Below are 26,366 nucleotides of genomic sequence, written 5' to 3'. Positions count from 1 at the left end.
CAGCATGTGAAAGATGGGGAAGAGAAACGTAACAAAAATGTGTACCTTTCTATATACATTACAAACCTTTGGATTTTTTTGTTTATTAAATGTATATCAACTATACTTCCCCTTCCGCAGTGCTGTTTCCAATTTCTTCTTGGTGTAACAGAAGAATACGAAGAAGGTATTGATTGGCCTTATGGATCAGTTCAGGGACAGTTCTCCATGAAGACATGATGGTATGGAAGTGGGCACTAAGTGGAAGCAGAAATAAGCTAATATCATTGGTGAAGTGCTGGGACAAGGGTGATGCAATACTAGACAAGAACAGATAAATAGAGCATGCCCAAGGCCTTGACACTATGGAAATGAAGCATAAATTTGGTATGATGGAAAAAAGGAGTCAGTGGAGAGAGTCAGAGAAAGTAAACAAAAGTGAAACATCTTTGTCCTGTGTGGTTTTGTCTTTGTAACCATGGCAGACATTCATCCCACAGTCGGGGAAAGAGTCAAATGCTAAACAGTAAAACCTGAAACAACTTGTCGGTAAATGTGAAAGGTTCGGCATGCATACTTACAATGGAATCTTACGGATGGTAGCGTAACCCTAAAAACGTTTAATGTAATTAAATTCAGTACTGTGGTAAGTTGATGTACTATTTAAAGTTATTTAACTTTCTTGCTTCATTTCCAAGGAGAAAGTATTGTTCATAACGTTATCACTGCCATGCATCACCCTCAAGACCTAACGCTAAGTCTGCATGGGGGCTAAATTGCCTGTTACTCTTTCCAGATAGGAGGGTAACCAGTTGGGGAAGCATCTGGAGAAATACAACATAGAGCTTTTTTCCGACGGACTTTAGCTGTTGTTCAGTTATTTATTTGTGCATTTTGTGTAATGGCTATTGCTGAGGCATCTGGGAGTCATAACCTGTCAAACAAGCAAAACAATCTCAACTGGAGACAGTTAGTTTAAATGAATGAGGTATAGATTCTGTCTGTATGTCATTCTCCGGAGTTCCACCTAAATCTGCTTCCATGTATAGTCCTCCTTTACAACTCTTCATGGGTTTCGTTAAAATATGCAATACAGGCATCGAAGGTTCATGTGGCCATTTTTATTTGCATCTTGACATACAAATTATCAAACTGAGTACAATTTTAAATTCCTAAGCCATAGCTCAAATCTTTTATAGCTTTCTGTTTGACTTAATTATACATAAGGCTTCTGTTTGTCAGGGTTTATTAATTTCATTTTTTTTCAGAATTTATTTTTAGCAATGTTTAAGTTTCATGTAGAAGTCAAAAAATCAAGGTTTTTCAGGTTTTTTTCTTTGTATAAACTCTAATTAGTAATAAATAAAAGACAAATTCTCCCGTCATTCATAGCATAAGTGCTAACATGGGAGTTAGGTGGGTGTACACAAAGTGTTCCATAAAATAGTACAGTTCTTTTGAATACAGACCTGCTTAAATAATGGTCATGATTTTTTTATACAATTTTAGCGCAATGTGGTTTCCATGGAATCAGTTTCCAATGTAAATTTAAAAATACTGTAATTGAACTTGGAAAGCGAATGTAAATGTTTGATAGAGTAATTAAGTAGTGATATCCCTGTCCAGGATTAGCCTCTGATGGAACTACTCAGATTATTGGAGAAGAAAGCAGAGGGGCCTTGCTATTACTGCTATAATAATACATGCTTAATTAAGTAATAATATAATTCCCTTTGGCTAATAATATTATTCATTACTATTTGATAATAATAATAATAAAGTGATAATATCCCTCCCCTAAAGGTCAGAAAAGCATTTTCCAAGGAAGCAAGATTTTGTGTCTGTCAGATGAAGTTTCCAGCAACATCCAGAAAACTGATGTCACACTACTTGTTTTACTGTAGGCGCACTGAATTTGAGGCCTGTTCCCCTGTATTCTGATTGGACCAGAGTGTCCATTTGCATCGTTATGTTGAATATTGTAGGATCTGATGAGAAAGTAAAAAAAAAAAAAAAAAAAAAGCCCGATTCAATTAATCATGTAATGGCAGACAGCTAAAAAGTGACAAGTTTTTAAAGTGCTTATATACCAATGCTAGAAGTCTAAATAATAAGATGGGTGAACTAGAGTGCCTTGTATTAAATGAGGCTATTGATATAATAGGCATCACAGAAACTTGGTGGAATGAGGATAATCAATGGGACACAGTAATATCAGGGTACAAAATATATCAGAAGGACAGAACTGGTCATGCTGGTGGGGGAGTGGCACTATATGTGAAAGAAAGCATAAAATCAAATGAAGTAAAAATCTTAAATGAATCAAGCTGTACCGTAGAATCTCTATGGATAGTAATTCCATTCTTGAATGATAAGAATATAGTAGTAGGGATATTTTACAGGCCACCTGACCAGGATCGTGGTAGTGACTGTGAAATACTCAGGGAGATTAGAGAAGCTATTAAAATAAAAAAATTCAGTAATAATGGGGGATTTCAACTATCCACATATTGACTGGGTACATGTCACCTCAGGAAGGGATGCAGAGATAAAGTGTCTTGACACCTTAAATTACTGCTTCTTGGAACAGCTAATCTTGGAACCCACAAGAGGAGAGGCAATTCTTGATTTAGTCCTAAGTGGAGCACAGGATGAGGTCCAAGAGGTGACTGTAGCTGGACTGCTTGGTAATCGAAAGCTCCACGGAAACTTTTTAAAGACACCATAATAGAGGCTCAACTTAAATGTATGTATACCCCAAATTAAAAAACATAGTAAGAGAACCAAAAAAGAGCCACCATGGCTAAACAACAAAGTAAAAGAAGCAGTGAGAGGCAAAAAGACATCCATTAAAAAGTGGAAATTAAATCCTAATGAGGAAAATAGAAAGGAGGATAAACTCTGGCAAATGAAGTGTAAAAATATAATTAGGAAGGCCAAAAAAGAATTAGAAGAACAGCTAGCCAAAGACTCAAAGTAATAGCAAATAAAATTTTAAGTACATCAGAAGCAGGAAGCCTGCTAAACAACCAGTTGGACCACTGAACGATCGAGATGCTAAAGGAGCACTCAAGGACAATAAGGCCATTGTGGAGAAACTAAATGAATTCTTTGCATCTGTCTTCACGGTTGAGGATGTGAGGGAAATTCCCAAACCTGAGCCATTCTTTTCAGGTGACAAATCTGAGGAACTGTCCCAGATTGAAGTGTCATTAGAAGAGGTTTTGGAACAAATAGATAAACTAAACAGTAATAAGTCACCAGGACCAGATGATATTCACCCAAGAGTTCTGAAGGAACTCAAATGTGAAATTGCAGGACTACTAACTGTCGTCTGTAACCTGTTATTTAAATCAGCTCCTGTACCAAATGACTGGAGGATAGCTAATGTGACATCAGTTTTTTAGAAGGGCTCCAGAGGAGACCCCAGAAATTACAGGCCTGTAAGCCTGATTTCAGTACCAGGCAAACTGGTTGAAACTATAGTAAAGAACGAAATTGTCAGACACATAGATGAACATAATTTGTTGGGGAATAGTCAGTATGTTTTTTGTAAAGGGAAATCATGTCTCACCAATCAACTAGAATTCTTTGATGGGGGTCAACAAGCATGTGGACAAGGGGGATCCAGTGGATATAGTATATTTAGATTTTCAGAAAGCATTTGACAAGATCCCTCACCAAAGGCTCTTAAGCAAAGTAAGCTGTCATGGGATAAGAGGGAAGGTTCTCTCATGAATTGGTAACTGGTTAAAAGATAGGAAACAAAGGGTAGGAATAAACGGAGAATAGAGAGAGGTAAATAGAGGTGTCCCCCAGGAACTGGCCCAGTCCTATTTAACATATTCATAAATGAGCTGGAAAAAGGGGTGGCAAAATTTGCATATGATTCAAAACTACTCAAGATAGTTAAGTCCCAGGCAGACTGCGAAGAGCAACAAACGGATCTCTCAAAACTGGGTGACCGGGCAACAAAATGGCAGATTAAATTCAATGTTGATAAATGCAAAGTAATGCACATTGGAAAACATAATCCTAACTATACATATAAAATGATGGGTCTAAATTAGCTGTTACCACTCAAGAAAGATCTTGGAGTCACTGTGGATAGTTCTCTGAAAACATCCACTCAAGGTACAGCGGCAGTCAAAAACGCGAACAGAATGTTGGGAATCATTAAAAAAGGGATAGATAATAAGACTGAAAATATCATATTGCCTCTATATAAATTCATGATACGCCCACATCTTGAATACTGCATGCAGATGTGGTCACCCCATCTCAAAAAAAGATATATTGGAATTGGAAAAGGTTCACAAAAGAGCAACAAAAATTATTAGGGGTATGGAGCGGCTGCCATATGAGGAGAGATTAGTAAGACTGGGACTTTTCAGCTTGGAAAATAGACAACTAAGGGGGGATATGACTGAGGTCTATAAAATCATGACTGGTGTGGATAAAGTAAATAAGGAAGTGTTATTTACTCCTCCTCATAACACAAGAACTAGGGGCCACCAAATGAAATTAATAGACAGCAGGCTTAAAACAAACAAAAGGAAGTTTTTTTTCACACAATGCACAGTCAACCTGTGGAACTCCTTGCCAGGGGATGTTGTGAAGGCCCAAACTATCACAGGGTTCAAAAAAGAACCAGATTGGAGGATAGGTCCATCAATGGCTATTAGCCAGGATGGGCAAGGATGGTGTCCCTAGCCTCTGTTTGCCAGAAGCTGGGAATGGGTGACAGGGAATGGATCACTTGATGATTACCTGTTCTGTTCATTCCCTCTGGGGCACCTGACATTGGCCACTGTCAGAAAACAGGATACTGGGCTAGATGGACCTTTGATCTGACCCAGTATGGCCGTTCTTATGTAGTGGTGGTTTAAAGAGGTATTGTTGCGGATCAAGAACAACAAGGAGTCCGGTGGCACCTTAAAGACTAACAGATTTATTTGGTCATAAGCTTTCGTGGATAAAAAACACTTCTTCAGATGCAAGGGGATCAAGGTGTCATTAACCTAATACAATATCACTGGGAAAATTTTTAGTGGGAGAGTCTAATTTGCTGATTTTGTCATCATTAAGTGTCCTGTGAGTGGCATGACAGCATCAAGGGAAAATTTAAATGTTTGTTTTAAACTGATACCAAAATTTAACAAGCAAAGTTAAATCAGTTTTAAATATGTGTTAATAAATATACTGTCTATGATGTAATAGAGGCAGTCTCAACTCTTGAATGTTATAGAACATTTGAATCATCTTAAATAATTATAAAGTTTTTATGCTGCTTTATTTTAACGCACATGGGGATATTTTCAAAGACACAAATGGTGGATAGGCATCTAACTCCCATTCACTTTCAATGGGAGTTAGATGCTTATCATATATATCTTTAAAAACCTCCCCCATTGTAGGTATAATTCTGTAGTGTGAAGATGAAGATTACAGCAGCATGAGTCACACTGCATGACTAACCTCTCTGTGTGGGGGAATCACCTGCTGCCTTTTTTGGCCACATTATGAAATGTTTTAATTAAAAGATCATTTTAGCAATAAACTGTGAAGATGCAGCTAAGGTCAGTGCCAGTGTATGCTTCGATCTAAATGTATGCAGGATTATTTGAAGCAGTCCAAACTACAGATCTTGTATACATGGTATTAACTACACTGGTTGATTTTTTTTTAAATAAAGTCTGAATACAATTATTGTGCATTCTAGGTCTGTGCTTCCTACATACAAATAAGGCCAAATTTGGATTATGCCTCTAAACATTCTGGAAACAAGTACCAGGATTGGTTTATATCCTGGTTTATAGGTTTGAATAAAATGTAAATATGAGCTGAATCCAGACATGGGAGGCAATGTCTGAGAGGGGAGTGATTCTAGACAAAGCCAGGACCTCACAGGCACTGATCAGCATAAAGCAAAGCGCACAGCAAATGCTGGCCACCATGCAGACCAGCCTATAGGAGGGGATCTAGCAGATGTCAATCTCCATACCTCTGCACACTGCAAAGGTTTCAGCAGAAACTTGTGGAGACAATTTAACTAACTATTGCTCCATTTCACAGCGTAAAATTATAAATCTGGTTGTTTGTCTTAAAGCAAAGCTCCTAAATATTCTGAGGAATTCTGAGTATAAATGAGTAGGGGGGAAATCTGTTTAGAAAGATGATGTTTCTGCATATTATAAGTGGATTTTCTTCTTTGAATGGCCTCTGCATTTTCCCACTTTTGGGGTGCACTGACTGCTGCTTAGACTAGTGGAATCTTCTTTGTAGCAGCGTCCATTGGAGCCCTCTTGCGCCCCCTGCCCCTCCCCTCCAGGCTCTGAATGTTCAGGGGGCGGGGCTATACAGTGGAGGTGTGGCATGACTTGCCAACCCACTCTGTACTACCTTTCATTGCCTCCCCGAATCTGTAATTAATTAGGGCTCAGAGGAAGAGAGAAAAGGTGGGTGTGATGTGTGTGCAGAGGTCATTTTGAAGAACCCCAATCACAGGAGCGTAACCTTCATTTCTTGAGTTAATGAGATCAGACACTGTATTCCTTTTTCTCCTACCTGCAGTCGCTCAGCAGTGAGCTACTTACCTTTAGTCCCATCAGTTTGCTATTACAGTCTGCAAAGGTTTGTGTAAAAGTGAACCATAAATCTTATTGACTGGCTGGATTCAGTTTTATTCTGTGTGTTGTGTGCTCTTTGAAAGGACAGGGTTTGTTGTTTAATCTCCTGCCTTTCTACAGTATTATTCTAAATCTAATCCTACACCAGGCTTAGACTATGTCCATGGTTGCAAAAATATGCTCTAAAATGTTAGCGGTACAAAGCACATAGAGTTTAGGATTTTTATGCTGAGTGTCAGGCAGGGGAATCAGCTGGTAGCTCTGATTTTTTAAGATTTTTTGCCAAGAATGGAAAAAAGTAATATCTCTATGCTTCTCTATTAATAGAAATGACATAATATATGAGGTACAGCATTTTATGTTTTATTGTATCCATTTAATAAAGCCGTGTATTTACACTGTATTGTGGATAGTGACATTTCTGTATTCATTGCTTGCACTGTATTGTGGATAGTGACATTTCTGTATTCATTGCTTGCACTGTATTGTGGATAGTGACATTTCTGTATTCATTGCTTTACACTGTGTTGTGGATATTCACATTTCTGTATTCATTGCTTGCACTGATGTGAAGCAATAAAACAAAAACAATGGCCAGCAGATTCTTGGTGTTTGAGGACTGGCTGCCATCTCTCCACCCTTGGCCAAGAATGCTCTCCACAGAAGTGCAGAAAGAGCACCTTGCTGCATCAGATCCTTTGCATCAGTTAAGGTGCATTCCAGGCCTTCCAATCCAGCAGCAAGATTTGCAGCATAGATCATGTATTTTCAAGGGCAGCAGGGCTTGGCTGAAAGGAGGATCTCTCTGAGATCATTAAGGTAATAGTTAGTAAATGGGAAAACTGTCAAGGGAAGTTAATTGTAAAGCCTAATGATTTTGATGTTAGCCCTTTAGAATGAGGAAAAGCACCCTTGGCCCTTTGTCTGGGCTAAAGTGCTTTAATTTTTTTCCCTGGAGAGCTGAATTGAGCATCTTGTGCATTTAAAAGCAACCTGTGATAAATGATTCCCTTTGTGAAAAAATCGGCTTTCAGAATCCTGCTGTAACATTGGGCTGCAGCAAGGGAGTTATACAGTAAATCTGCAGATAATGGTTCATGCTGCTCCTTCCCCCAGAAGCCTTTATGAAATATTGCCGGCAAGCAAACATTTAAATGCTCAGAAATAAATGAATGAGCAAACATTCCCTGGCATCTGTCTGAATGGAGGAGGGGTAGTTGGTTTTTTAAAAAATGAGAAAGTCCTTCTGTAATGGCCGCAATTTATCCTGTAGCACAGGTGGGAGCATTCTGAACCATGACTGTGAAGCACTAGGGTTAAAACACTGTTGCTGATGACCTGGGTAGGGGGATGTCAGGTTTGATGTAGTTTTCACAATAAGAAGGTATCTTTAAAACTGGTTTTGTACTTGAAAAGCTACGACAATCTAAATCATAGTATGAATCATCAGATAACCGGTATTGGATGAAATATCAGTTTTGTCACTTGTTTTGCTTTGCTGATGTTACCTATTGGCAGGTTTGAAGGTGAAGAGGTAGGTTTCGCACAGGCAGGGACAGGGGACCCAGAGGAAAGGAGAACATGGTAAACAGACCTGCTGCCAGACTACTGCTGCTCCTTGCTGCCTCCATTTTCAGAAGCCCCTGAGAGGCTGCTGTGTGTTTCAGGAAATGAGAGACAACACAGAGTCCTTCTTGGAGGTTATCTCCAGCTGACAGGTTTTGTGGTTAATGCAAAATATGGTGGTTTGCTGTTTGACTGCTTACTTTCAGTAACCTTTAAATGGAGATGCAATGTTATAGACCTAAAAAACGTAATGAAGTTGCAGACTCTCATTCTCTTCAGAAAAGTTGACACAGTCAGGAGTGGCTTCAGCTGCACTGTTTCTCCCTCTGATTGCCAGGCACATGCACTTCCACTTCTCCCTGTCTCCCTTCCCTAAACGTGGGGACCTATACTGAGGAACACCAACCCTGGAGAAAAACTAGGAAATTAACACAAACGCGTACTAGGTTTCATGACAGAGAAGGTCACATCACAACCCACCTTGTCTACTTAAATCAGAAGTTAAGGCAGGGGTTCTCAAACTGGGGGTCGGGACCCCTCAGGGGGCCGTAATGTCATTACATGGGGGGTCATGAGCTGTCAACCTCCACCCCAAACCCCACTTGCCTCCAGCATTTATAATGGTATTAAATATATTAAACAGTGTGTTTAATTTATATGGGGGTTCCACTCAGAGGCTTGTGATGTGAAAGGGGTCACCAGTAAAAAAGTTTGAGACCCACTGAGTTAAGGGAAATGTCTCCAGCATTCCTTGCCACTTTATACTGCATCCAACAGTGCCAGTGACATGCTCCAATATTCCATAAGACTTTCACTTCCATCTCCAAGATAGCAAAAACGTAATATGTATCCAACTTCATCAAACCTGTCCTCAAATAAAACCTTCGCAGCAACCTCGGCAATGTTAGAGCAGATTAATTTCCCATATACTGGGCATGTGTGACAGTCAGATGTACTGATCTGTTGATTGATACAAGGGTGTAGAAGGTTACTATTAAGAGAGAGCAAGCGAGAGCTGATATTTACTCTTTTCTGTTAATGTAAAACATTAGGATTTATGCCTCGTACTTCATGGATTATTGATATTAAAATAGCAACTTTCTGAGATATAAAAACATTATTTTGTGGTTTCTTGGTTATAATTTTTCTCCTCTAAAAATTGTTGTAAATATTGCCTAGCAGTATAGAAGGATGGTTAAAAATGCTAAATGTTATCAAAATAGTTCTTCTGTAGTAAGATGTGCCACATGCAAAATCCAGGAAGAGTGCTGTGGTAGAATGGCTTTGTTGGCATTCACTAGCAATGAATCGCTTTACCCACTTTTGACTTCACCAGTAAGAAGTATTGCAGCCATTCCAAATGCCTGCCGATAACACCTTTATACTAAAGCTGATCAAAACATTTTCACAGGGGAAAATGCAGTTCGTTGAATTAATATTTTCTGCATGACAAGATAGATTTCAGCAGAATGTTCCTTCATGAAGAACAAAATGTTTTGGTTTGGTTTGGCCATTTGAAATGGCTCAAACAATTTAGTTTAGCTCGGTTAAAACCCCCTTTTGCTATCCGTGTGAACACAGTTTAACAGCTTTAAGATAGTTTTGTTTTGGTTGCACTGTACAAGAGGACAAAATCAGATTATCTGGCTAGGTCTACATGGGGGTTTAGAGTGGAGTTCATGGAGCTCAGCTAACAATTGAAGAACACACCTTTTTGCTCTTGTTGACACGGCCTTTATTTGTAATAAGTCTCTGAAATATAAATGCAAGCCCAAGGGTCAAGTAAACTCTCTTTTTTCTGTGTGAGCACTCTAGCCTTCTAATTCATTCTAAGTGATGTCATAACCACAGCTGTATTGCCATCTAGCCCTAAATGGTATGTTCTGTCCCTGTGTTTCTTCTTTACAGTACGCTTTGCACCTTATAGACCTCCGGACATCTCCCTGAAACCACTGCTCTTTGAGGTGCCAAGCATCACCACGGAGTCTGTGTTTGTCGGACGGGACTGGGTGTTCCATGAGATAGATGCACAGTTGCAGAGTGCCAATGCCAGTGTGAACAGAGGTGTCGTGATTGTTGGGAACATTGGGTTTGGTAAAACTGCCATTATCTCCAGACTGGTTGCTCTCAGCTGCCATGGCACACGAATGAGACAGATTGCCTCTGATAGCCCACATGCCTCCCCAAAACGTAAGTACTGCTATACAGAGAGAGCTCTGAAATGCGTGAATCTCATATGCTTATGTGTTTAGCACCTTTCACCCACAAGGATCCCATTACCACTTCTTCCCACCCCCCAATAGACCAGTTCAGAGATTGTTGCCAAACCTGCCATAATGGGGCCCCCTGACATGGTTTAGTGTTCATGTGCCAGACCTCGACAATGTGGAGCGATGTCATGGGGCGAGGACTCACCCCTGCGGCACCTCCTACTGGTCGTCCAGGGAATTCGTGTTTCCAGCTCCAGATTGCCCTCTGCAGGCTGGTGTCCTGCTTGCCGCTGGGCCCAAGTCCCTCCTGGACCCCGGTGCCCCTTTCAGGCTGGAGTGCTGCCCCCTGGCAGTACCGCCACAAATCTGGGTCTCCCCTCCCCGGACAACCCCCACCCTCTATCCCTACCTCGCCTCAGTCTATGGCCACTGCCATTCATCACCTAGCCCCCGTTCCCTGGGGCAGACTGCAGTGTGAGTGCCACTCATCACCGGCAAGGGGGGTTTGGACCTGCTGCCTTTGCCTACCCCTGGCCTGCAGCCTGGGGGATTTCCAAGCCGGAGCTCCCCAGCTCCTCTGGCCTTTCCCCAGCCATGCCCCACTCTAGGTACCTTTGTCAGCTCCCAGGCAGCCAGGCCCTTCTCCCTCAAGAGCTAGAGGGAGAGTGTGTCCTGCTCCTGGCCCACTGCCTTCTTATATGGGCCAGCTGAGCCCTGATTGGGGTGTGGCCCCAGCTGAGGGTGCTTCCGCAATCAGCCTTTCCTCCGCCACAGCCCTCCCCAGGGCTGCTTTTAAGCTCTCTGGGCTGGAGCGGGGTGGCCACCCCACCACAAGCATGAACTGGTTCATGCCAACTGAGGCCCCCTGAGGAATCAGGCTGTCTTTTCTTCTATTGCGCCCTGGCTTGGGCACATCATTGGCCTGCTTAATGGGAACCCTCCATCTGTTATTCCCCTAACTCGTTACCACAACACACTTTATGCTGGACATGTTACCTATTCCTTCCTGTACGATTGATCTATCCCCATCTATTCTGGTATAGGAGCTTGGGGTCGGTCACACACTGCATCTTGAGCTTGGCAACTGCTTTTCCTCCTGCACACCAACATAAATCACTTCACCCTCCACTGAAATCCAGCCACCTTGCAGATGGAAGGCAACAATAACTTAATATCACACACACGACACTTAGAAGGGTAAAACAGGAATGAAGAGATACTCTATCCTGCTGAAACTGTAGTTAAACCTCTTGTTGGACAAATGCTGTTTGCTAGAATGAAATATTCTCAGCCACATATAAGCATCTGAAACAACACCAAATGTTGGTTTTCTGAAATATTGAATGTCACCTTCCAGAGCTAAATGGACGTGTAATGAAAGGCAGGGTTTGTTTATGTATTTTAACTAAAAGCCTGCACGCACCTGCTGGATGTTTCTCTCAGTCTGTTTAGAGAGATTGTGAGGGAGATTAAAGACGCTATAGTTTAAATGTTTTCAAACTAAAAACCACACACACAGTAGAGACCTGGAGGCTTTGAATAGGAAAATGTTCTACAGTTCTCACATGCAAAGCACAGAAAAGAGATCCTTGTACAAACCAAACACACACAGGCTTTCACTTCTTATTCCAGCGCTTCCTTGAAGTAGCAGTAAATTGGAGAGATCCCCAGCTCTAAATTCTGGGAAATAAGTGAATCAAAAATTATGGCTGGGGTTGTTTGCTTAATAAGGAGCTCTAAGCTCCTCAGAATAAGAAATAAGACATTTAATCTGAAAAAAGGCATATAAAGAATCATAGAAGATTAGGGTTGGAAGAGACCTCAGGAGGTCATCTAGTCCAACCCCCTGCTCAAAGCAGGACTAACCTCAACTATATGCCATGAGCCTTCTTGGCAACAAGAGCACACTGGTGACTCATATCCAGGTTCTTGTCAACTGTAATCCCCAGGTCCTTTTCTGCAGAACTGCCGCTTAGCCAGTCAGTCCCCAGGCTGTAGCAGTTCATGGGATTCTTCCATCCTAAGTGCAGGACTCTGTACTTGTCCTTGTTGAACCTCATCAGATTTCTTTTGGCTCAGTCCTCCAGTTTGTTGAGGTCACTGTGGACCCTATCCCTACCCTCCAGCATATCTACCTCTCCTGCAGCTTAATGTCATCTGCAAACTTGCTGAGGGTGCAATCCATCCCATCATCCAGATCATTAATGAAGATGTTGAACAAAACCAGCTCCGGGACCAACCCTTGGGGCACTCCACTTGATACCGGCTGCCAACAAGACATTGAGCCATTGATCAGTACCCGTGGCTCTGCAATCACATCAGCCAACTCCCTCAGCACCCTCGGATACATTGCATCTGGCCCCATGGACTTATGCATGTCCGGCTTTTCTAACCTGTTCTTTCACCACTAAGGGCTGCTCGCCTCCTCCCCATACTCTGCTGTACAGTGCAGCAGTGTGGGAGCTGCCCTTGTCTGGGAAGACTGAGGCAAAAAAAACATTGAGTACTTCAGCTTTTTCCACATCATCTGTCGCTAGGTTGCCTCCCCCATGCAGTAAGGGTCCCACGCTTTCCCTGACCACCTTCTTGTTGCTAACATACCTGTAGAAACCCTTCTTATTACTCTTCACATCCCTTGCTAGCTGCAACTCCAATTGTGCTTTGGCCTTCCTGATTATACCCCTGCATGCTCATGCAATATTTTTATACTCCTCCCTAGTCATCTGTCCAAGTTTCCACTTCTTGTAAACTTGTAAGCTTAGTTTTTGTGTTTAAGCTCACCGAAGGTTCTCTGTTAAGCCAAGCTGATCGGCTGCCATGTTTGCTATTCTTTCTGCACATCAGGATGGTTTGTTCCTGAGCCCTCAATAAGGCTTCTTTAAAACACAGCCGGCTCTCCTGGACTCCTTTCCCCCTCATATTAGCCTCCCAAGGGATCCTGCCCATCAGTTCCCTGAGGGAGTCAAAGTCTGCTTTTCTGAAGTCCAGAGTCCGTATTCTGCTGCTCTCCTTTCTTCCTTTTGTCAGGATCCTGAACTCGACCATCTCGTGGTCACTGCTGCCCAGGTTGCCACCCACTTCTACTTCCCCTACCAATGTATCTATCTTCATTTACACACATTCAAAAAACAAATCCTGTTAATATGTTTAATAACTTAAGTATTGATCAGGTGACCCAGAAGTCCTATAAGAAATATATTATTGGTGTTAGTGAGCTGGAAATAAACAAAATCCCACTACAGTTTCTTCATAACTCAGGCAGACAGAGGTGCTGCTGTGTTCACATGTGCAAAAAATGAATTTGTTAATTAAACATACGCATTAAGTATTTAGACAGTGGACACCACCCTTATTGTTTCTACCAGCAGATAAATGGATCATAGTTTAAATTGTGATTTCAGGCCAAAGTCAAGGGTACATTATAGCATTCAGGAAAATTCTGTGCTAGTAGGATCTATGTTTGAAGAGACTGTTGCTATTAGAATACTCTTAAAACATTGAAATCAATGGTCACGCATTGTTAAGTAAAAAAAAATTTAATCAAAAAATTTTGAAATCAATAACTTCCGGTTGCAAAATAATGTAGTTTGAAAGAGTTCACAATAAAAACATGCCATTTATCCTGACGTTTACAGAAGGCTTCTAGTTTGTGCTGCATCACTCTACCCAGGCAAGCAAATCTGATTAAATGAGATTTAGAATCAGTTACGCTTTAGAGATGATTCCATCCATCCCAACATCCTAATGCTCCTCTGGGTATCGTCTGGTACTTCTCTCTTTCTGGTTACTTTACTTGGTTGTGAATTGGGATGTTAGTTACCGGGTTAAACGGTCCCCATTTATACATGTGCTCAAGAAGGGCTCGGGACTAAATTAAAAGAAGCATTTAGATGAGGGGCCTATGGGCAGAAGTAGTAGAGAATTGCTCAACAATATACCTGACTCTAAGGAGAGGGGCCACATTATCAGGAGTATTAAATTCACTAAATACTGTGTGTATTTAATGACTAACGTTAACATGAAGAAAATGAGTCAGATGAGGTTAATCCTTTATCTCTGCTGTCCTTCCCCTGTTAGTTCTGGCAGAAATTTGTTCAGGAGAGTTTCCCCTAGGTGCACCCCTATACTGCTCAGAGTCGTAGACTGCTTACAGAAAATATATTAACCGCTTGAATGGATTGTTAGAAGATACCTTATCGTGTACTTTGTAATAGTCTTCATCATGGTTGGCCTGTAGTAATCTGTTACCCTCTTTGTTTGGCACAGATGTGGATGCAAACAGAGAGCTACCCCTAACACAGCCACCTTCTGCTCACTCGTCAATCACGAGTGGAAGCTGCCCTGGAACGCCTGAAATGCGCAGACGCCAAGAAGAGGCCATGCGGAGACTCGCCGCGCAGGTATTGAAAGAGTTCCATGATGAGCTTTTCTGGGAACGTGTCCTGTTTAATTACCGAAATTGTCTTAGTATACATCACACAATGTGGATATTGACAGAAGACAGTGAGTAAGTAAATGCTTATGAGCAAGGGTATGGGGAAGACCTTCCAGAGCAGTTTTATTACCCCAGAAAATCTATTTCTCTTTACAATGAAATTCCCGAAACATCAAGAGTTCACCTCGTCCTCTGAGAGTTAATCTTTCACAGACAGCAGACTGAAGGCTGTAAAGCATGTCATAACACAACAGGGTTACCATAGTAATTATTCCTCTTTCTTGAAGAATGGAGTGAATTCCAGATGAAATTGCTGAGTGAGTGTCCAGTACTTGCTTTTGGAAGAGATAATTGCTTGGGTTGCATGACCTCTTGGATGAAGATGTAGAATGTGAATTGTTCTGCTTTGTGGGATACTTGCGCCTTTTTGGGTAGCGTCCACATAAACAGATCAGAACTCTTTAATACGTGATTTGCACATCAGTTGCTCTATTGGCTGGAAAGGATTATACATCGTGTGACCATAGGTTGACATTTACATCCTGGGGTATGTGGTACCTGTAAGATACAGCCCTGCTTTGCTGATGGTGTGAAAGTGGCAAGATACTGCTAAGAACTCTGGGGAGCTTTGCTGCTGCTACACGTTTTTAAAGGGTACATGCAGTTTGTGCTTTCTTATTCCCTGCTCCTGCACTGGGGAGGAAAATGTCCAGCAAACTCTTAGTGCCAAATCAGGGGCGGGCAAACTTTTTGGCCTGAGGGCCGCATCGGGTTTCTGAAATTGTATGGAGGGCCGGTTAGGGACGGCTGTGCCTCCCCAAACAGCCAGGCGTGGCCCAGCCCCCCCCAATCCGACCCCCTCCCCCTGCTTCTTGCCTCCTGACGGCCCCCCCAGGATTCCTGTCCCATCCAACCTCCTCATTCCCTGACAGCCCCCCCGGAACCCCTGCCCCATCCAACTCCCCCGTTCCCTGACCTCCCCCGGACACCCTGCCCCTAACTTCTGCCCGCTGCACCATCCAGCCCCCCCGAGACCCCTGCCCCATCCAACCCCCCCCCATTCCCTGACCTCCCCCGGACACCCTGCCCCTAACTTCCGCCCCCTGCACCATCCAACCCCTCCTCTCCTTCCTGACGGCCCCCCTGGGACCCCTGCTCCCATTCAACCCCTCTGTTCCCCGCCCTCTGACCACCCCGGCCCCTATCCACACCCCTGCCCCCGACCACCACCTGAACTCCCCTGCTCTCTATCCAACCCTCCCCTCCCCCCGCCCCACTCCGTGCCCCCTTACCGCACTGCCTGGAGCACCGGTGGCTGGCGGCAAGGCTGGACCAGGACAGGCAGCGGCGTTGCCCGGCTGCAACCAGCCACTCACCGCACAGCACAGAGCACTGGGTCAGGCCCCTGCTCTGCAGCTGCACTGCCCCAGGAGCTCACTGAGGCTGCGGGGGAGGAGGAACAGCGGGGGAGGGGCCAGGGACTAGCCTCCCCGGGCAGGAGCTCAGGGGCTGGACAGGACGGTCCCCCGCGGGCCGTAGTTTGCCCACCTCTGTGCTAAATGATTGCCAACACTTACTTTGCCTGGCTTTTGAACCAGGTATAATCTTGCCCGCTGTTTGTTTTACATAGCACCCAGATGGCAAGGCAAAGAGTGTGTGGTGAATGTCTATATAAATAAATATTAGAACTTTCACAAGTGTTCTCCTCTTCCACATATGGCTCTTGGAAAGGATTGCAACTGCCAACTCTGCATTGTTCGGCACACATTAGTCATTATGTTCCTTGTACGTTGCACACGCCGCACGCTGTCAGAACGGCCAGTCAGAGAGTGTTCTCTCTCCTAAAATATCTCATTTATTGAAAGGGTTTTTTCCACTGAGGTCTCAAATAATCCTGCTGGATATGTAACTGACAAATGGATATATTTTTAGCTCCAATCTGCTCCTTTCCTTAAAAAGAATATAACTTTACAAAGCCAAAGTGTGTGACTTAGGCTAGTCTACACTGGCAACGTTAAAGTGCTGCTGTGGCAGAGCGCTCTCCCAGCCCTCTAAAAACCCCACCTCCACGAGGGGCGCAGCTCCCGGCACTGGTGCACTGTCTACACTGGCACGTTGCAGCGCTGAAACTTGCTGCGCTCGGGGGGAGGGGGTTTCCACACCCCTGAGCTAGGAAGTTGCAGTGCTGGAAAGTGCCAGTGTAGAGAGGCCCTTTGTTTCAACCAGTGTGGCACATCCCACTTCACATCCAAAGACTGTGGCTTTTCTTTTGGCATTTCGGATCAACTAGGGAGAAAAGAGAAACAAGTCATGGTTTTTAGGCCAAAAAAATCTGACCTGCAGTATCTTGGCTGTGGCCCCATTTGGAAGGACTTTTAACGCCCAATCCATCCGCCACTGAAAATTTAACCAAAAAAAAAAAGAAAAGAAAAGCTGATGTGCTATTTGCCATCAGACTAAAAGGCAAGGGACATACACAACCTCCTATTGTAGCTGATTTGCATCTGTTGGTTTGTTCAGTTGTTAATCTGACAGTAAATCTTATCTTGACTATTGTAAACATGGACTGATTCCAAAACTAACTATCACTGGATTCCAAAGCATACTGTGTCCTCTCGAGGTGACCAGTGCTTAGGTTGATTAGTTGACCTTTACGTCTTTGGCAGCACCCATTAAGAAAAACAAACAGCTGATACTTCATGGAAAATGAAACAATTCTCCTGACATGTCAGAGATTTAATTTCTTTCTTCCATTAGGCCCTAATTCAGAAAAATCTTATTTTTAGTACATTACAATAACTTGCACAGCCCGTCATGGAGAACGTCACGGACATCAGCGGTATGATAATCTGTAGGCCTTATCAAAAACAAGATCTAATAATAGATTGAAGTTAGTAGGAGCTGCTTATTTGGAGTAGGAGGGCAACCACCATCAAGATAGCCTGTGTGCGTGTCACTATCCTGAGTAATTTTTAAAGAAATACAGAAAAGAGATGAGACATTCAGTGGCCCTAAGTACTGATATTCCAGCTCTTTGCCAGTGTCAAGGATATTGTCAGTATACAGTGTACAGCACAATAAAGAAAAATGACCTGCCGATTATGGAAGTCCATGAATAAAAGAGTAAAGGTCTAAGTCATTGTTGACATAGGCTACAGAAGTCGGGGGTGAAAACATGACATCAGCATCAACTCGTCCAAATCCCTCCTTCAGATTAACTTCTCCCCTGGAGCTTATAGGTTGTGAGTTTATAATAATAGAAGCAAAAGGCCTGTGATTCCTTCCTCTGGATTTTCCAGTGTGATCTGTCTTCTCTATGGCTGTTTTCAGACTGTCAGCTCTTTGGGGCTGGAGCTGCCTTTATCTTTGACTTTGTACCCATTTTGATCACATTGGCGGCATTAAATTAATAAAAAGTGTCAGAGAGAGCTCCAGGTGAGCTTATCGTTTATTTTAAGTTTCTTTGCCATACTATTAGGGAGCAGCTTTTCACTGTACTCTGAGGGAGCAGTTTGAAGTCTTTCATGATTTATAGTCCTGTAGTCATCAGGGAGAATAAAAATCCTTAGAAATAAGCCAATTTAGACAACTAGCAAGCAGATCTACTATTTCCCATGGAAAACTACAGAAGAAAATGAGTTACTGGGTTCTGAAAGCACTTCCTTCCCCTCAGCACTTGCACAGAAGTTACCTGAAATTAACTCCCCCAAAAAACAAAGCTGTTATCAAAAGCAAAAATTATCTGAAACAATGGGCATTATCCTGTTCCCATTGAGCTCTGGCAAGACTCCCATAACAAGGTCTCTGAGGTCTCTGATTCATCAATCCCGTATTTCGATCATAAAATTGAGACTTTGGCACAGGAATAACTACCATGGAGGGAAAGGTTGCTCCTCTTTGGGGATTTCAGTGATTCCCTGAAGTAATTAGGGAAAACAAAGATCTTAAACCAAATTTAAAGTGTATTAGAAATACCAGACTATCAAGCTATTTGTTTGGCTCTAAAAACCCTGAATTGCTGTGATCTTTTTTGGATTTTTTCTCTGAGACAGGCTCACTGAATCCATATAAGCCTTTGCAAGAGGAAACAGTGAGATTACCACTCTGTAAGGTTCATGGACAAAAATATTGAAAATGTAATGCCACTGTGTATCAGTGTTACACCCTCACGAGGCGCATTGCATTCTGTTACCCTCCACACGTCATTAGTTATGGATCTTTCTGGTTGGAAGGTGATATTGTAGTAAAGGGAGTGCTGGAAGGCTGACATCTCTTGCACAATGGTTAAGATTGGGGTGTGTGGTCTGTGGTGTTAGTCATTTTGGAAGTGGTAAGACATCTCCCTGCGGCTGAAGAAATAGAGGGTTAAATGGCTTAACTATTCATTACCTTGCTTTTGTGGTTTAGTGAAGCTTGTTATGTGTATAGCAACCTTAACTTTCCCAACAAAGATTTTTGTGAATTAATTTCCTAGTTTTCTTTAAATGGCTCACCTACATGGAAATCAGAACAATCCCTACTTCTCTTCCACCTCCCCTCCCGCAGCTTCCCCAGCCTGGGAATAACAGCCAATGGCATTAGCAGTCTCAGGCCAGTGGACTTCCCATGATTCTTTGCAGAGGGGCTTTCCCGAGATGAACCATGAGAAGTTTGTTGGACCCCAAGGCCTGGTTCAGTAATGAAGCTCAGAGCGCTGCTTGTCAGGGGAGATTGCCTGCCTCATTCCTCCACCCTCCTGCAGTTTTTAAGTGTTGAGATATGGGGAGAAGAGACAGGTGAGGATTGCAGAGAAAGAGAGCAAGGGAAGCTGTATTGCCAAATACAGACATTCAAAAACCCTGGACCAGTCTGCTCGGAATCATGAGACTGGCTTGGAAAAATCATAACCTTTTAAAAAGACATATGTGTCTTCATCTGCCTTCTGATTTGTGAGCCTTTGGGTCTATGCCACCTACTCCCAATATGTACATGTTTGTTTCGGGCTCAGAATTCAACCTTGCATGCCCAACAAAAATGGGAGCCTCCCCAGTGGCTACCTGGTGAGGGATTCCACTTATTTGCCCCAAGCCCCTTGAGGACAATGGAGCTGCCCCTCTATCCATCGCCATCTCCTGCACCTCTCATTGTCTTGTTCCTTTCTGATCCTCGTTTCCCCACCCTGTCTTCTGGGCCAGTCCTATTCCCTGTTGTGCTCCTCCAGCATCTTGTCTTCCATATGTCCTCCACCTCCCCTATCCCTTTCTCATCACGTTCTTCCTTCCATCTGTCCGCTTCCTCCTCAGTCTCCATCCTGCCCTCAGTGAACCTGAACCCACACCCCCGTGCTGCCTTCTAACAGGGGGGAGGGCTCCTCCTTCCATGGTAAATTAAGTGGGTTTGGGTTTTTATAATATATATTTAATGTGAAAATAGGTTTTTAACAAAGCAGATTTCCTAGTTATTTACGGTTCTGCCTGCTGAAGATGAGCAGTCTGCCAGCATGTCCACAATGCTGAGGTTATATATAGTGGGCCAGATCTTCAGCTGGTTGAAGTTGACAGCAGGTTACACCAGCTGAGGAGTTAGCCCAATATATGTGAAAATCTAGTGGCAAGTACCTGTTGTATAATACCTCCCCCCATACTATCTAAGAGCGTGTCTACATGGTGCAGCTCTGCCATTGCAGCGATGGGATTTCTAAACTGCACTAACGTGCTGCGCGCTAATTGTTCTCTAGTGTGCTTTCACATGGTACTGTCTCAAACCCTTTCAAATGTTTAATGTGCACCAGGGAACTTTTACTGCACACCTATAGAGTCTACATGGACCAATTAATGCACAACACATTGATGCGCTTTAGAAATATCACCTATGTGGTATGCAGTACCGCACTGTGTATCTGAGCCTAGGTGACACACTACAGTTACAGCATGGGAGATAGGGGCTGTGAACTCATGGGAAAAGAGTAGCGAGGAAGGGCAGAAAGGCCTGGAGTCCATTATAAAAATAAAAATAAGGGTCTTTAATCTAAGATCCCATAAAAAGCACACTCATATGACTTATATTTAGCATGAATTTCTTCATGAAGTTCCAGTTTTATCAGTTAGATGAAATAGTGACCCTTCATCAAATCTACTTTTAAGAGCATGAAGACATCTGTCCAACACCCTCAAGTTGTCATCTAACCAGCCCTAAATCCTGTCTGTGTTTGGAGTCTAGGTTTATAATCCTTTGTCTGCACCATTTATTGGTCTTAGACAATTTTTTTCTTTTTTTCCCCTTGCGTTGTGTGTGTATTTCTTTCTCCGTTAAAACATTTTTCTACCTAACTTCCTCTGGCCAGGAGGGGCCTCCACCCACAATCATCCAAAAACCAAACCGTCAAACTAATATTTAGCTGTTTTCCAAAATTCAATGAGAACTTGCAGTGTTGCTTTCCTAGCACCAGATGGTGCCGTGTAAAGGTATCAATAGGATTTGCATGCCCCTGCGACTCCCCCAGACTATGTGTAAGCGGCTAGTGAAATGTGACTGAAAATAAAGTTTAAGATCTCAGAAAAGGCATTCCGTTTTTCTAATCAATCAGAAGTATGTGAATAACTCATCTACAGGTCAAAACCCAGAAGTGTTGTCATTACCATAGAAGTCTGCAGTTTAGCACCCTTTCTCACGTTGCATCAAATGCAGGGCTGAGCACGTGCAACATTTATAGCTGAATTCTGTTCAGTCAGTTTCCTGTGTAAGACTTTTATGGTAGGGGTCTGCAGACCACAACTTTAATTTCCAAAGGAGACAGCACCGCCATTGGAAAATGAAAAAAAGGTTGAAAACCGCTGCCCTATGCTGATGTTACCGTAACCTTTGAAAGTTGATCCCCTAGCTCAGGAAAATGAAACCAATCATGTATCCCTTGCAAAGGCCAAACCATCTTATGTATACATCTTCTGCACCCCTGCATGCTAGCCCTTCACATCACCCCAAGGGGCACCGTACATAACTAGTTCAGTGGCTCCTTTCCCCATAGTGTTAATACACCTGACTCACAGCATTACTGCTGACTTGAGACGTCCTTTGCCACCCTCTCCTAGCCAAAAGAAAGAATCATTTATGATTGCTGGGGCACCTGAAAAGAATGGGAATACTGTCATCTGATGCAGAGGTGGAAGAAGAAACAAAATTCACTGCTGCCTGATGCCTTGTAACACTAATGTGTTTGAGCAGGCATGTACTAGCATCCTCAGCTGTGTAGAAATAATGAAAGAACCTTCCCTATAAACAGGATCTCCACATATATGCACAGTCACGAAATACTAAAATACAGTGATGCTGATTTCATTAAAACTAAAATATTACTTGGTGAATGGCCTTTTGGCAGGTAAATGGATTACACTGTATTTACTTCCAAACCATTTTGTATGATTGAAAAAGGAGATAAATCCTGTTAGATACTAAAATTTGATTAAAACACACGTTTGTAGCCTTATACTAAAAGCAGGGATGCACTGTAAGGATTTGAACATTTTTCTAAGTGTGTCAGAGGTGTCAGGCCCTCGATATTGAGATACTTTGGCTGTATAAGAAGACCTAAGACAGAACAGACTCCTCCTGTCAATGATGGCATGTTATAAAATTAAACAGACACATCATGTCTATAGGCATGATGTCAAAGGAATGCTGTCTTGAGTGGAAGATGTTACATGTCACATGAAGTGCCCGAGAACTGTTTAAAATGGCCCATCCTATTAACTAAAATATCTTTCAAATATGACATTTCCTAACGCTTCCTTTCTCCCCTTCGTACTCCTTCGCCTTTGAGGTTTGTTCTGTTTAGCTCTTTCTTCTTTTACTCTTACTGGCGATTATCTACTGCCACTCCTAACTCCCCATCTTCCTTTTTCACTTGTCTTCACCTCCCAGGTGCTACATAATCTTTCCTTACGTACATCACCGATCTCATTTTTCCTGCTCCATATTTGCCTCCCAAACCTTTCTCTCCTTACTGCTGCATTCATCTCCTTCCTCTCTCAGCTTTATTCCTTTACTGAGGTTGCCCCATATTCTTGGAAACATCTTCCTGCTTTTATCTACCAACCACCCTCTCTTTCCTTCAGATGCCTCCTTAAATCCCACCTATACCAGGAAATCTTCCTTCCTCCTTCTAATCTCCTGTAATCCCTCCACCATTTCTAATCTGAACCGAAACTCAATTCAAGTCAAATAAAATTTAATTATTGTACTGTGCTGCACAGGTTAGATCAAATCAGTGGCTTGACCTTGAAGGTGTAGCGCAAATAACATACATACACAGAGCGTGAATAACCCATTCTTCACCAGGAGAAATGCAGATCTGAGTGTCTTCTCTAGTGATCAGGATTGAATGTTCCTGCTGAGCCCCACATCCAGAAAAGGGCAACTGAAGAGGGAACAGAATGGAGTGATGAAAGAGAGAAGAGTGAGTGGTGATGGTTGTTTGAGGCTGAATGGAAAAAGAGACTGGTGAAGGTTGGGCCACAATGGAGAGAGTGGTTGCGGAGGGAGAGGGAGGGAAGCAGAGAGATTGGAGAGGCAAGAATAGAAAAAATGAGCAGAGGAAGATCTTAATTTTTGTGACACTTACTAGCCAAGAGCAATGTGACTAGTCCGGGTAAGATTCAATGGCAGTATCATAGTAGGAGGCCCAAACCATGCACTCTTGGTAGCCAGGAGGATGATGCACAAAGCATTTCTCACTAACTGAGAAATTAATTGCTCCTTCACCCTACTTCAGGAGTGGCAGCACCTTTCCTATTGGCATTTGTCTACAAGAGTCAGTTTTCTAGCTTCTACATATCGGGTATTTTTTTAAGCCCTGAAATGTGTAAAAAAATGGCTACAAAAATTGTGATAATCATATTTCTTTGTTATACAACCAACTTGGAGATCCAGGTGGTTCTAGGAAGTTAACCTTCCCAAAATGTACTACCCTGCGTTATTTTATCTCTTTTCAAGGGGTGCGCAAGCTAAGTTGCCAAGGAATTGTTTTAGCACTATGAGAGGTAGAAACAAAGGATCTGAGTTCATACCTGTACTTCTGACCCGCTGAGAGAAAGAGAGACGTCTCTGCCTTCAGGGCCCACAACATTTTGAACTGAGTCACTTGGAAGTATTTTCTGTTTTTTTCAAGTTTCAAAACAGAAACTTGTAAATTGCTAAAGAGCACTAACTCCACTGTATGCAGAGACTGTGCAGATGGTATACCATGGCTGATTGGTTTCATGATCCCATGCACCAGCATGTGGAATCACTTGAGGTAAAATATGCATAAAACAAGTTTAAATTACTTTGAAGCTGTCTTTAAAAAGAAAATATACATGTGTGACCATTGACGTTTGCTGTTTAATATAAAGAGTATAATGTCTTGACTCCTTAATACTTTACATGGAATGGCTTGACTTGCACTTACAACAGATCACGTTGTTATTACTTGCTCAATCCTCAGGAAAATAATGGAAATATACATTTTAAATGTAATCTTTTATTCTCAGGTTTCAGAGTAGCAGCTGTGTTAGTCTGTATCCGCAAAAAGAACAGGAGTACTTGTGGCACCTTAAAGACTAACAAATTTATTTTAGCATGAGCTTTCGTGAGCTGCAGCTCACTTCTTCGAATGCATAGAATGGAACACACAGACAGGGGATATTTATACATACAGAGAACATGAAAAGGTGGAAGTATGCATACCAACAGGCAGAATCTAATCAATTGAGATGAGCTATCGTCAGCAGGAGGAAAAAAAAAACTTTTTGAAATGATAATTAAGATGGCCCATAGAAGGTGTGAGGAGAACTTAACATAGGGAAATAGATTCAATTGGTGTAATGACCCAACCATTCCCAGTCTTTGTTTAGGCCACAGTTAATAGTATCTAGTTTGCATATTAATTCAAGTTCAGCAGTTTCTCTTTGGAGTCTGTTTTTGAAGTTTTTTTGTTGCAAAATTGCCACCTTCAAGTCTGTCACTGAGTGGTTAGAGAGGTTGAAGTGTTCTCCCACTGGTTTTTGAATGTTATGATTCCTGATGTCAGATTTGTGTCCATTTATTCTTTTGCGTAGAGACTGTCCGGTTTGGCCAATGTACATGGCAGAGGGGCATTGCTGGCACATGATGGCATATATCACGTTGGTAGATGTGCAGGTGTACGAGCCCCTGATGGCATGTCTGATGTGATTAGGTCCTATGATGGTGTCACTTGAATGGATATGTGGACAGAGCTGGCATCGGGCTTTGTTGCAAGGATAGGTTCCTGGGTTAGTGTTTATGTTGTATGGTGTGCGGTTGCTGGTGAGTATTTGCTTCAGGTTGGGAGGCTGTCTATAAGCGAGGACTGGCCTGTCTCCCAAGATCTGTGAGAGTGAGGGATCATCTTTAAGGATAGGTTGTAAATCTTTGATGATGCGCTGGAGAGGTTTTAGTTGGGGGCTGTAGGTGATGGCTAGTGGTGTTCTGTTATTTTCTTTTTTAGGCCTGTCCTGTAGTAGGTGGCTTCTGGGTACTCTTCTGGCTCTGTCAATCTGTTTTTTCACTTCAGCAGGTGGGTATTGTAGGTTTAAGAATGCTTGATAGAGATCTTGTAGGTGTTTATCTCTGTCTGAGGGATTGGAGCAAATACGGTTGTATCTTAGAGCTTGGCTGTAGACAATGGATCGTGTGGTGTGTCTGGGATGGAAGCTGGAGGCATGTAAGTAAGTATAGCGGTCAGTGGGTTTCCGGTATAGGGTGGTATTTATGTATTTTATTCTCAGTTCACTTCCATTGCCTGCTTATTGTTTTCTTCAGTATAATCTATATTCAGAGAATTAGCACAATGTGTAAAAGGTGCTGGATAGAAAGCATTTGAGACTGGCTAAATTGAACTTTACCAAATACTTCAGCAAAGAACTCTCAGTGCTGCCTTCAGCTTTGGTGGTGACATTTACCGAAAACAAAAATGGGAGTAAAGTGAAAAGTCTCTTTTAATATTTATAGCCGCCTTTGGACTCTGTGATGCCCAGGCTTAAAATGCAGTTAGGATGAGAAAAATGATGCCTTACAAAGTCATATCTGCTTAGTTCAGATGAAAATAAATGTACACTCCTGACAACATCTCAGAACAATCCTGTCCTACAGGCTGTTGCCAACCAAGGGTTCATTATGGCAGTTCAGAGACATTAAAGCCCAAGTCATGCCACCCTCCACAAGCAGCCATGAGCAATGTTGAGTGTCGACTCATAGGATCCATCTGTGGCTCCTCAAAGGACTATATCGTGTCTTTCTTACAAAATGGACCCCCAAATACATTGCAGAATAAAATAAATAGTTAAAATGAAGAACTATAGAAAAATGATATTGTCAAATGAGATTTAAAGAGAGGTGGAAAGTGGATGGGGAAGTGTGCTATGGAAAGGCTGACCAAGTTGGCTGAAACTGGAAGGAAGAGGACACTTGCCTCCAAGTGGCCAGGTGTGGTGGAGAAAGAGAGAGCAGTGGAGGGAACAGAGAGAGTTGTCCTCTACAGACTGTGACCTGGAGTGCCTAGGGCAGCTCTCAGTG

General features: G+C 42.6%; 1 protein-coding gene across 6 annotated transcripts in view; it reads left to right on the top strand.

The window, feature by feature from the left end:
- The window catches only part of TANC2 (tetratricopeptide repeat, ankyrin repeat and coiled-coil containing 2), a 602,081-nt gene that overhangs the window by 493,956 nt on the left and 81,759 nt on the right, over window positions 1-26,366 (top strand). For all 6 annotated transcript variants that reach the window (XM_044999330.1, XM_044999329.1, XM_044999328.1 and 3 more), the window contains 2 exons: window positions 10,083-10,364; window positions 14,651-14,784. In XM_044999330.1, the coding sequence (XP_044855265.1) occupies window positions 10,083-10,364; window positions 14,651-14,784 (416 nt within the window). The remainder of the gene's footprint in view (window positions 1-10,082; window positions 10,365-14,650; window positions 14,785-26,366) is intronic.

Source organism: Mauremys mutica, chromosome 25, assembly GCF_020497125.1.
Source record: "Mauremys mutica isolate MM-2020 ecotype Southern chromosome 25, ASM2049712v1, whole genome shotgun sequence".
Lineage (NCBI taxonomy): Eukaryota > Metazoa > Chordata > Testudines > Geoemydidae > Mauremys > Mauremys mutica.
The sequence above is the reverse complement of the archived record's forward strand: the minus strand, read 5'-3'. Positions and strand labels throughout refer to the sequence as shown.